General features: G+C 41.0%; 1 protein-coding gene across 1 annotated transcript in view; it reads left to right on the top strand.

Moving 5' to 3' along the window:
- Positions 1–12791, top strand: part of ASS1 (argininosuccinate synthase 1) — an 83800-nt gene that overhangs the window by 70470 nt on the left and 539 nt on the right. The window contains exons 13-14 of the mRNA XM_074210920.1: positions 4210–4366; positions 10812–10877. Of these exons, the coding sequence (XP_074067021.1) occupies positions 4210–4366; positions 10812–10877 (223 nt within the window). The remainder of the gene's footprint in view (positions 1–4209; positions 4367–10811; positions 10878–12791) is intronic.

Below are 12791 nucleotides of genomic sequence, written 5' to 3'. Positions count from 1 at the left end.
GCTCTATGGTTCTGTCCATCTCTCAATCTGGGGTCACAGGTGAAGATCTTTAAGACTCCATACATAAGCTTTAGAACTGAAAGAGACCTTAAAATGAATCATTTCCAGGGTGGCTAGGTGACGAAGTGGATAAAGCACCAGCCTTGGAGTCAGGAGTACCCAGGTTCAAATCCGGTCTCAGACACTTAATAATTACCTAGCTGTGTGGCCTTGGGCAAGCCACTTAACCACATTTGCCTTACAAAAAAAAAAGTGAATTGAGTTTCACCCTCTCATTTTGAAGATGAGAAAACAAAAGCCTAGAGAGGTGAATTATCCCAGTTCATACATTAGTGTCAGAACCAAGATTTAAACTCAGTTGTTCTGTAATCAAATTCAGTGTTCTCCCTGATACACCACTCTGTCTTCCCAGACTCCGATATTCCAAGTTTCTGGATTTTGAGTTGCTCTGACTTCTGTGAATTCAAACATGACTTTTATCATAGGAGGACTCTCATTTTACAAGAGGGGAAGCAGATTCTACTTAGTTCCATAGACTCAGGTTCTAGACTGCTCTACTAGTTCAGTCTATACTCATCTGCCCTGTTGATGGAAAGATGGGTCTCGGATGAGCTCATTGTATTGAGGTACTCGTAGACTTTCCCTCTCAAGGAGCAGTCCCCCAATCAAGGAAATGATCTCTTTTCCTCCACTACCTCACTAATAGACTTTGATAAGAGAAGTGGCCAAGGGATGGGGAGTCAGTTCCCTTCAACAAACTGAAATTCAGCCAAAGATAAAATGTTTTTGTTATTCATTTAGGAGAGGAGATATGTCTGTGTGCATGGGGATTGGGGCATTTATGTAGATATGACTCAGCCTAACCAAGCTTTAAGTTGGAAAATAATACACATAATTTGAACAGTTGTGGCATGTTACATGGGCTGTAGCCTTCTATATTCCCTAGTCTTCTCTGAGTCATTCAAGATCCAGTCCCCTTCCACCCTCCTCTCCCCTCAACCTTCTCTCTCTCCCCTTAGTTTCTTCCTTCCCAGCTGGGTTTTAGGACCCCACCTATTTAGGAGAGATGGAGAGATAAACCTGAGGTGGATGCTCCTTGCAGACACTTAGTCTCTTTCTCCTTGCTTTTCTATCTCCTGTGTTCATCTCTCTGCCTTTCTTCAAGTCTGGAAATTTAATGGGCTAATTATCTTTATTTAGTTAAAGGTCTACTCCCAGGAAAGCCAGGAGTCCCCTCCAATGTAGCCCTGGAACTCTGTCTTGGGTGCCATTGGGTGGTTGGGCAGTGAGGTCTAAGGACTTATTTGCTTATTCCTATAGAGTTAGTATAGAATGATGAGAAGAGAATTTGAATAGAAATTAGAAAACCAGGATTCTGGTCGTTAACTTTATTTTTCTGGGGCAACAGCTTTCCACATCTGTAAAAAAAAAAAAAGCATATTAGGCTAGATCAGGAGTTGGCCAGTTATGACCCCCAAGTCAAATCCTGCCTGCTGTTTTTGTATGGCCCATAATCTGGGAATAGTTCTTATGGTTTTAAATCAAGTTGCATTAAACTCATATTGTAAATTAAGTTATAGTTTAAAATATAAAAACTATTCTTAGCTCATGGACTGTACAAAAACAGTCAGCAGGTCAGATTTGGCCTGTGGACCCAGATATCTGGGTCCTATCAATCCATAATTCTATGAGCCTTCTCAGTCCCTAATTTCCAAACCCTTGCCCCCTGCATTCAGTGAAAGTCAGGGTACCAGCCTGGACATGGCTTCCCATTCAACCCCACTTTCCTACCTCAAAGGAAGGAAATTGTTCTACAAGTACAAAACTTATTACTGTTGTAAGGACAATGTTGTGATTTCCCCAGAACAACCTATCTGGGCCAATAGAGAAAAGTCACTGGAAAGGGGTTTTTGTGCCACCCTGATTTTGCAGCTCAGATACCCCCAGCCCCACCCTTGCTTCCCCTAAAGTCCCTCTCAAGTCCTCTGTTTGACTATAAACTATATTGAAGTTTATCACTTTGGGAAAATTCTATACAGGGGGAGTAGGAATGAAGTTATCCATTAGATGGGGGATCATAGGGGAGAACTCCATAGCATTGGGGAGCAGGTTTACCAGACAGAGGCCCTGGTGACAATGGGAGCTCAGACAGACAGATGTGCCTGTCACATCTCTCCATGAAGCCTGTTGAGGGAGGCAGGAAGAAAATAGAGACAGCTTTGCCAGAATAAGGTTACTTTATAAAGGAGTGAGGAAGGTGAGCCCACCTGAGAGGCTGCTGGGCCATATGGAGCCTGATCTCTTGCTCTGATAAAGGCCTCGGGTCAGGTCCCTGCCCCTCAAGCTCTTATTCAGCACAGGGACTCCTGGGGCCTGGGATGAGGGCCAGAGGCTTTCTCCTGAAATGAATAGTTCTCTGATAAGAGTCAAGGCCTGGAATTTTCTCCTCTCCTGCCCCAAATTCTCTTCATTTATCTCCTCCCCTCCTTTCTCCCCCCCCCCCTTTTTTCTTTCTTCTCTTTTTACTTGCTTTACTTGCTTCTCTTCTCTCTTCTCCTCTTCTCCCCCTTTTACTAACAGGAAAATGTATAAGTAAAAAGAAACTTCTGAAGGAGGCAAGATTAATAAAATGACAGATTGAGGACTTCCTCCCATTTGACAGATGAAGAAACTGAGATTCAGAAGTGAAATAATTAGCCCAAAGTCACACCATTAATAACAGAGTCAGATTCAAACCCAGTGTTTCCTATTGTAAGTAAAGTCAGTGAGGCTGTTAGTATCACAAGCAGAGATCTCTCTGGCATTCAGTTTACCACTTAAGTCCAGACTCCTGATAATTAAGTACCTCTGACTGGCCCCGCCATGTCCTCCTCCCTGAACCCCCAGCCCCATATGCTATTCTTTATTATTTCTCTATATTGACCTCTCCAAACCTTTTGCAGGTAGATATGTTTTCTTTGGCCCCCAAAGGTAGAACTAGGAACAATGGGGTGAAGTCCCAAAGAAATTAATTTCAGCTCAACAAAAAATAATTTGATCAGAGCTAACAATCATCAAATATAGGCTAAGTAGCTAGTGGGCAATAAGGGGACTTAGTGGATAGAGTACAGGCCTGAAGTCAGAAATATCTGAGTTAAAATCCAGCCTCAAACATTTACTGGCTGTGTGACCTTGGGCAAGTCACTTAATCTCTGTCTGCCTCAGTTTCCTCATCTGTAAAATGAGGATAATAATAGCATCTATTTTCCAGAAGTGTTGTGAGGTTCAAATGAGATAATGATTGACATAAAGAACTTAGCACATCTAAGTATATAAAAGTAGTTATCATCATCATTATTATTGTTATTATTATTGTTATTATTGTTATTATTATTATTATATTCTCTGTCCCCAGAGGGCTTTAAAGTAGAGGCTATTAGGGATGTTGTAGGAATTTCTTCTCTAGTTAGAGATTAAGCCAGTTGGCCTCTGATATCTAGAATCATGATTCTGTGATTTCTCAATGTTCCCTGTCTATTATACTGTGCTGATTCTAGTTTTTATTTCCTGGTATTGTTCCTCCCCTTCTTCTCTAACTCCTACCCTACCTTTAAAAGACTACTTTCCCAGTAATTCAGCCTAGCACTTAATTGTCCTTTCCTTGTTGGCTGCACATTAAGTGGTCTCTCTTCAGTTGGGCTGGAAGGACATTAACAGAGCAATAGAAGATCATATTTTCCATCTTCCATAGGATCCAGCATGGGGTTGAACCCTCCATAGATGTTTGACAAAAAAGGTATTCGATAATCAGTGGAAACAGGAATTGCCACAAACACATTCCAATCATAGAGATGCAGGACAATCTATTATATCTACAAGTTCGCAGTTTTTATTCTTTGGTACCTTTTCATCAATTCTGCTGTGCTTTTTTTTCACCCTCTCCCCAACCATTCCCACCCACCTACATCAGATGTCTTTGAGTGGAGTAAGAAGAGATATTAAGGCCAACTTCCTCTCTACCATTTGCAAAGGGGAAAGAAATTCATTTATGTGGCATTTTTTTTTTTACAAAAACTGAATGGAAAATCCTTGTAGGTTTAGTCCCTTGAGCTGGGGTCACTATCCAGGCCCTCCCCATGGATGGAGGTGGGAGGATGAACAGTGGGGCTTGGGAACTGTGGTATCCTAACCAAAGCTGAGTGGCATATCCCTCCATCTCACCCCCTCCAGGTTTCTGGCACAGTCCAGAGTGTGAGTTCATCCGACACTGCATTGCCAAGTCCCAGGAAGGGGTTGAGGGCAAGGTCCAGGTGTCTGTCTTCAAAGGCCAGGTCTACATCCTTGGCCGAGAGTCTCCCCAATCACTGTACAATGAAGAGTTGGTGAGGTAAGTAGTGGGCAGATGGGCAACTGTTTCTGCTCCCTGTCCTAGCCCTCCCTCTTCCCCACCCTGAGCTTTCTGAACAAAAGAAGCTCAGTCCCTCATAATATACTCACCTCCATTCCTTAGGCGGCCAGAATTCAAGTTCAAGGTAGTATCCAATTGACAAGCGTCTCAGCTCCATTTCCTCTCCTGATCGACTGGTCTCTGAGTAAATGTGAACTCCATTGTGGTCTTTGTTCCTTTCCCTGAAGCCTTCTACCTTGGTTTCTCCACTGTGATCTATTTTCCTCTGTGCTTTCAATTTTCCCTATTTCTTTTGTATCTCTTCATATTGGGATCACTTTTTTTTTTATCTTGAAGTAGAAGATTTGCTCATTTTTCTGAAGCCCTTTCTTTACTTTGTGAAAGCCCACAAGGGACTAGGGAGTAAAGACAGAACCCAGTAATATCTTCCAACATGGTTAGGAAAGATTTTGGACCCTGACACAGAAAAACCAAACTTACCCCCACCCCACCCCACCCCAGTCTCACCCCTTCTCTGAGACTGTCCCTGACCTTGGAGGAAAGGGCTAAGAACGGAGCCCTCTGATATATTAGACATCCCCACCTGTTAAACAACAATCTTCAAGTTTCTTTGCTTGGTACTGACAAGAGGCAAAAGAAGCCTTTCCATGTTGAACCTTTTATGCTGTGCATATGCAAACACATGAATATGGAAGAAAATGTTATCCCCACACTGGTCTCTTCTCTGACTCTTGAAGCTTCTAGATTGACTCCAAGTTTGACTAAAGACATACACAAGCCCATGGCTGGCTAAGTCAGGTTTGGGCTTGATCTCTGATTTAATTCAGAGCTATCGCCTCTACTAAGACGAGTTGAGAATTAAAGCACGAGTTTTGTTTTGCAGTCAATATTTTTTTCTTTTCCTTTTCTTTGCCATGTTGGGTCCCCCCCCCTTCAATCTTTCTAAACACTTTATAAGCCATAAATATAACCGAATCAGTTTAGATCAGTCAGGGTAAATGTCAAATTATCTTCTCTCTTTCTCTTTCTGGCTTTTTCTTCCCTCCCCCTCTAAATCAACAGCTTCTAATAATCTGTCCAACCCTTCATTATGCCTCGCATTCTCACTCAGGGAGATTAAATGAATAAGGTAAAAAGGGAAGGGAGGAAAAAAAAGAGAGAGAAAAGCAGGAGCATTTATTCTCACTGTGTCTCCGACCATTTTCCTTTTCTTTCTGATTTCTACATCGCTGATTTGAAAGCCGTTGAGTGACAGCGTCACAGGGACCGGCGAGGAAGCCGCGAGAGGTAGTGGAGGCTCGAAATGCCGCAGCACAGTGGGTAGAAAGTAACGTAATTATAGAGCAGGTCAGAACCACTCGAGTGAGCAAAAATAAAAGCACAGAGGTTTTCTGTAGACCGTCAGGGGAGGTAAAAAAAAATCATTGTAAACTCTTTCTCTCCCTCACTCTCCCCCCCCTTTCCGCCCCAATTTTTAAAAGAGGTTTTTCAGTTCCTGAGAAATGAGCTGTTAGAACTCTTTGGCCATGTTGGGGCACTCATTTACCCAGATTTAGCCACTCTTTGGGAGGGGGACCTAGTAGTGCGGATCAGGGAGGGGCCCCTTGGGGTCTAGTTTTATTAAATTGTTTGGTATTAACTTATAAGAGAGAAAAAGAAGGAGAATGCTGAGGCAAAAAAAGTGTTCTGAGGATGTCTATGTGAGGAATTATGGGAAGAGGAGGAGGGGTAACGAATGCCTACCTCTAGGTTCCAGAATTCGGTGTTCTCTGAAATATGGCTTGCAGTGCTGGTGAGGGGGGCAGAATTTGGGGTCATGCTTAGGCAAGGTGGGAATATCAAATATTCCTTATTCCAAATAACTCCTCTGAGAAAGTGGTGCAAGAAAGGCCGTTCATTCATTTCCCCAACAGATAGAAGTTTGGAGTAGTGGAGAGTCAGTTAGTCAAATAATTACAAGTGCTCTAGGTAAAAGTCTAAAGAATGAAATAATTCCTACTTTCAAGAAGTTTACATTCTAATGTTTGAATTATGTTTATATGTAGCCATGTATGTTACATCTGACATGTAGAGAGAGAAAGCCAATTTGATTGGGTCACAGAATACAGGATAGTGGAATACAGCTAAGACCTGATTAATGAAAATAGTGAATTCCCTGAAGTGGTCTCATTATTCAAATTCACACTGCATATTTCTACTGGCTGGAACCAATGACTGTATTTTACATAATTATAACTTCTAATAGTGAAATTCAAACACTTGTGATAACTTCAGAGGAATTATTTGCACTAATCAGAACCCAACTGTGATGTCCAGTTAGGCTAGTAATGTAGGTTGGAGTCAGATTGTGGAGTGCTTGAAAAGATAAACAGAGAAGTTTCTATTTTTATCCTAGAAGCACTAGGAAGCTGAGTAGGGAAGCCACATGGACAGATCTGAGCTTGGTAGCAGCATAGGAAATGGGCTTCAGTATGGAGAGCCTAGAGACTGGAGGACCAGAGAGGGAGGAGGCAGTCAGAGTAACCTGACCAAGATTTCCAAGGTTAATATAGACTCTCTAAGGTAGTGTTTGTGTGATTAGAGAAAAGAGGGAGGAATCGAGAGAGGGTGCAGAGGGAGAAAGTTTTGGCAAATGAATGGATGGATGAACTGGATTTGGAGTCAGAGGACAGGTTTTCAAACCCGTTTTACTTTTAGTCCCCGTTGGACTTTGGACAAGTCACTTAACTGTTTTAGGACTCGGTTTCCTCATCTTTAAAATGAGAGGTTTGAATTTTGTGATCTCAAAGGGTCCTTGCATCTCTAAATCCTGTGATGTGTTGAATGCCTCCTCTGTTCTGGCTTCATAGGAGATGCAAAGGAATATGGGACAAAATTGCTTCATTTTTTTTCAATGAGTAAGCAAAGTCTTTTATTAGCTTTGCACTGACACTAAGTAAATAGGTAACAACAACTAAAGAAAGTCAGCTTTCTTTAAACTCTGCACCAAACCACCTGTCAGTGACTCCCACCTTATCACCAACACAAAGGTAATCTTTTCTTGAAACAAATGAGTTCAGTCAAGCAAAGCAAAACAAATCAAGATATTGTTTGTGTTTGAAAATGTATGCCTCATTCAGCACCTGTATTCCATCACCTCAGAGGCATATTTCATAATAGGTCAATGTGTTGGTCGAAGTTCTGAAGTCTCTCAGTTTCTGAAGTCTCTCTTTTTTCCTTTTTACTATTGGGTGGTTGTGTCAGTCCTTCTCTTGGTTCTTACTTTGTTTCATAACACATCATACAAGTCCTCTTAAGAAGTTAGGACTTCTTAAACCTTTGTTTGGTTTCCATGTAGCTTTAGAATTTAGGTACCAGAAGTCATTTCCATGTCCTATAGCCTGTAATCCCTAAGTGAACTAAGACGATATGTTGGTGCCAAAGGTAGATGCATAATCAAAGAAAATTCATGAGACTTAATGACATTTATCACTTATCAAGAGGTTAGGGAACAATGTAAAATTCCAGCGATGGACATAGGAGTTAAAAAAGGACCTCCAGAGACCTTGAGACAAACATCATATAGAGGTAAAAATAGTTGCTTTGGAGATGGGACTTGGGTTCAAATCTAGGACTGCCATTATGTGACCCTGGGCAAGCCACTTAGACTGAACTATTTCTTTACTATTGAAGAAACTGTTTTCCTCTAGATGGGGAAATTGCTCCAGAGAGGACTATCTATTAACATTTGATAAATAGAGTTGAGAATAGGGGGGTGGGGCAAGGAATGATGATGGAATGAGGAAGAAGGGGAAAAAAGGGAGAAAATAAGGAGTGGTTGGACCAGAAAATGGAAGGAATGGAGGGAATGCTGGGTCCTCAAACCTTGTTAGATATGGAAATGAGGCCAAAGAGCAAGGCAGGCAAGAGGTACAGTGGTTTGGGGTTTGGAATGACCTAGGAAACAGAATGAATGTTGAGGGAAGAAGAGAGCTCCAGACTGATTCAGAGATCAAATAAACAAAAACTCCCCTCTATAATTATTTTACCATAAGTCAAGTAAACAGCATAGACTGAGAGGCTAGGAAAAAGGCTTCTAGGGACAATAAGTCTGGTAAGAGATGGAAGGAAAGGAGGACAAGGCAGAGGGGAAGGGAAATAATTAGTGGGTGTGAGGAATATGCTTGTTTTCTCTTTCTTTTTTTGACTCTGTCTTTTCAAAGAAAGAATTGATAACTTTTTTAAGACTATAAGTTCCTTCTTTTGTTTTGCTTTGTTTGTGGAGGCAATTGAGGTTAATTGACTTGCTCTGTCTAGTTCTACCTAGCTGCCCCTTATAAGACTATAAGTTGCAGGAAAAGGCATCCATCTACAGTGGGAGAGAAAGGGAACTCCTTTGCAACCTTGGAATGATAGGTCTATTCCAAAAAAGAATATGCAAAATATGAACTCACATGATAACATAGTTCCCTTGCCTTCAAGAAGTTTATAGTCTGAGATGGTTAAAGAGTAGGTATATGTATATAAATGCAAGAGAAGAAAAGGAGTTAGGCACCTTCCACTACTCTCCCTAGATAAAAATAAAGCACTTATTAAACTCTTACTTTAAAGGGCCCTCTAACTTTGAAACAGGCTTCTTCCACATCTGAAATACCTCAGATTTGGAGTAAGTTCAACAAAGTACCTAGAAGGCAGCTTGGTGGTACAGTGGATAGAACATTGAACCTGGAGCCAGGCAAGTCCTGAGATAAAAATCTGACCTCAGTCACTTCATAGCTGTGTGACCCTGGGCAAGTCATGTAACCTGTTTGCCTCAGCTTCCTCAACTGTAAAATGGGAATCATGGCACCTACCTCCCAGATTTTATGTAAAATGAAATGAGATAATAATTGTAAAATGCTTAGCCTAGTGCCAAGCCCATAGTAGACATTAATAAATGCTTGTTTCCTTCCTTCCAAAGGACATCTATGGATCAAAGAGATGAAAATGAGGGATGATATAAAAACAACCTGAGTAGGCTTTCTTTCTAGAAAGCTAGAAATAAAAACAAAACAATGAAAATTGGAGTGGGTGAGGGAACATTTGTTCACCCAATCCCAGAAAGGAGAATTATTTTCCCCCTGCCACACACACACACACACACACACACACACACACACACACACTTGAAATCTGAAGAGAGCTTCTTGGTACAAACAAAGCACCAAGGCCATCACATTCAGTAATTAATCCTTACATTTGTAGAGCACTTTTTAGTTTTCAGAATGCATGTGTATATATTATCTCATTTTCCCAAGGTCATATGGCAAATTAGGGACAAAGTTGAAATCTAGGAATCCTGACTTCTAGTGCTGTTTCTCATTATATCACATCATTCCCTTTATATAATTGGGAGTCAATTTATGAAGACTGCTATCTCCAGAGATAGTTTGAACAATATCAACATCCCTGGAAGATGGCTGTTTCTAGAATGGGTGATGAGGGGAGACTACTTTCTTGTACAGTAGGTACTTTGTGGACAGTTAAAAGGTATGGTGGATACATCATTGATCCTGGAGTCAGTAAGATCCAGCCTCAGACAGCTCCTAGATTCTGTTTCCTCATCTATTAAATGGGTATAAAAAAGAGTACCCACCTGACAGGGTGGTGAGGATCAAATGAAATTATATATATGTATATATATATATATATACATATATATATAGTGTTTTACAAACATTAACACATCATTTAAATGCTAGGTATTGTTGCTGTTGTTGTTGTTGTTGTTATAGTCTTCAGGAAAAGTTGAATTCAAATTCTGCCTCAGACATTTACCAGCTGTGTGACCCTGGGCAAGTCATTTAATCTCTAATCTCAGTTTTCTCATCTATACAATAGGGATAATTGCACCTCCTAGAGTTGTTATGAGGACCAAATGAGATAAAAGCTTTGCAATTTTAAGCACTAGATAGGTGTCAGCAGTTATTATTTGTGTTGATGTTGTCTGACTCACCAGAAAAAGACCTGGTTTTTTTTGCCTTGGATGCCAATAGTAATTAAATAGTAATAACTGTTTAATAAATCTTTTTTGATTGATTGCTTTTGGGACACGTCTGAATTCCAAGTCTGACAAAAATGGAAAACAATTGTGTTGTCATCATCTACCTCCATCAGACACTCTCTAGTTTTGTGATCCTGGGAAAGTTACTTAACTCTGTTTGCCTCAGTTTCCTCATCTGTAAAATGAACTGGAGAAGGAAATGGCAAATCATTCCAATATCTCTGCCAAGAAGACCCCAGATGAGGTCATGAAGAATCAGAAATAACTGAAAAAACAATTAGCAGCAACAAAACCTTCATCAGAGATAGGATCCAGGACTGCAGAATGTGGGGCTGACTCTAGAATTAATGCTGTTGTTTGATGCTCTGATTGCCTCACTTCTCTCTTTTTCCTGTCTTATAGCATGAATGTGCAGGGTGACTATGAGCCCGCTGATGCCACTGGCTTCATTAATATCAACTCTCTCAGGTGAGTAGGGTTAGGCTAGACCGGGAGGGGAGTGGGGTTGGGGTCTCTTGTGGTACCAGGCCACATCTTTTCTGAGCTTGGACCATTAGGCTCTGATCACTAATCTTTACAAAATCAGGAGAGAAAATGGGTCTCTGTCCTCTCTCAAGATCAGTCCTTAGAAGAGTTTTTCATTCCATCCATCCCTGAACAGCACAGATCACAGAGCACCTCCTATGTTGTCATTCAGCTCTTGAGAATGGATTAGGAAGTGGTAGAGAAATATGGAGGAGCTAGGTGGAACAATGGGTAGAGCACTGACCCTTGAGTCAGGAAGACCTGTGTTCAAATTTGAACTCAGACACTTATAAACTATGTGACCCTGAGCAAGTCACTTAACTGTTTATCTTAGTTTCCTCAACTGTAAAATGAGAAGTAACTCCAGTTTCTTTGCCAAGAAAACACCCAATCAGGCAAACAAAGAGTGGGAGATGACTGAAATCACTAAATAGCATAAATGGGCTGTTTGGAATATGTTTATTTTATGCTATTTTTTTTCCTTTTCTTGGTAGGTCTGAGATTTATGGAGAAGCATCTTAAAGTGATCAATTAATTAGCATTGACTATCTTGTTAAAAGAGACCTACTTTCTGTCCCAGGGCTGCTGATAGCATGGTTAGCAAAGGAGACAGGCTCACAGAAAGTTGTCACCCTACAAGACAACCCTATGAGAGCTGTTTCTAGAATCAGGAAGTCCTTAGTTCAGGTCCTACCTTTCACCATTTAATGATTGTGGGCCTAAGAATATCACTTCTCAATGCTTCAGGCAACTTTAAGACTAGAAGGTACATAGCCTGTGCCAGTTAGCATTCCCAGAGGCAGATTCTTCCTTGAGCCAGTGGTGAAGAACTCAGAAACAGGTTCATGCTAACCACATATTGACCTGGTTCCCTAGCCCAGTGGTGACAAACTCAAATAGAAATGGATCCATGCAGGGCAAATATTGACATAGAAAACTATTAATAAGCATTATTTATGTGTAATTACATTTTTGTTTTTCTTATTAAACATTTCCTAATTACATTTTAATTGAATTCAAGCTTCACTGAACCTCAAGTTGTAACACCTCTTCCCTAATCAATGCAATCACAGGGTCTGGTCCAACTTTTACAATCATACTTGACATCAAGTCAAGTCAAGAAACTGATTTTTTCCCCCTAAAAAGCCCTCTACTGACACCTGTCATCTCAAGGCCTGAGGATGAGAATCTCCAAACTTAGCTAAATATCTCAGAATCATAGAATCCTAAGGTCCTCAGTCTCTGGATTGGGACCTCAGAGGCCATCTTGCTTTGCAGATGAAGAAACTGAAGTATCCAAGAAGGATAACAACTTAGCTAAGGTCACACAGCTAGCAGGTTATCAGAGGGGATTTGTACCCAGGACTAGAACTAGCCCTCTAACAATAGACCTGGGGTTCCTGACTCCCAGGCCAGAACTGTTTCACTCCCTTAACCTCCTTCCACACCCCTTTCACAATCTAAAGAGAGTACTTAAAGCAAAAAGGAGAGTTAGCTCAGGGCTCTTTCTAAGGTAGAAAAAGATACATGCATATCTTCTCACAGATTCTGAGGTGGGAAAGCAGAACCATGATGTCTCCCATTCAGTCTATGCCCATAAACAATATATTATTCTATTTTATTCCCTCTCCACACATCCCTCTGCCTCCTTTTACTCATCCTTTTTAGAACTGACCATAGGGTCCCCTGATTCTGTTTGAACCAAGGGCTCTATTGAGTCCAGAATTACCATGCCAACTCTGGGAGCATCCTTCCCTCCTAACCGCCCCCTCACTGTCCCCTTAATTGTGTGTTTTTATAAGGCCTGATAAGCCCTTTTAAATTGCATTGAGCAAGACATATTTTCATAATGGCCTC

This window comes from Macrotis lagotis, chromosome 1, assembly GCF_037893015.1.
Source record: "Macrotis lagotis isolate mMagLag1 chromosome 1, bilby.v1.9.chrom.fasta, whole genome shotgun sequence".
Taxonomy (NCBI): Eukaryota; Metazoa; Chordata; class Mammalia; order Peramelemorphia; family Peramelidae; genus Macrotis; species Macrotis lagotis.
The sequence above is the reverse complement of the archived record's forward strand: the minus strand, read 5'-3'. Positions and strand labels throughout refer to the sequence as shown.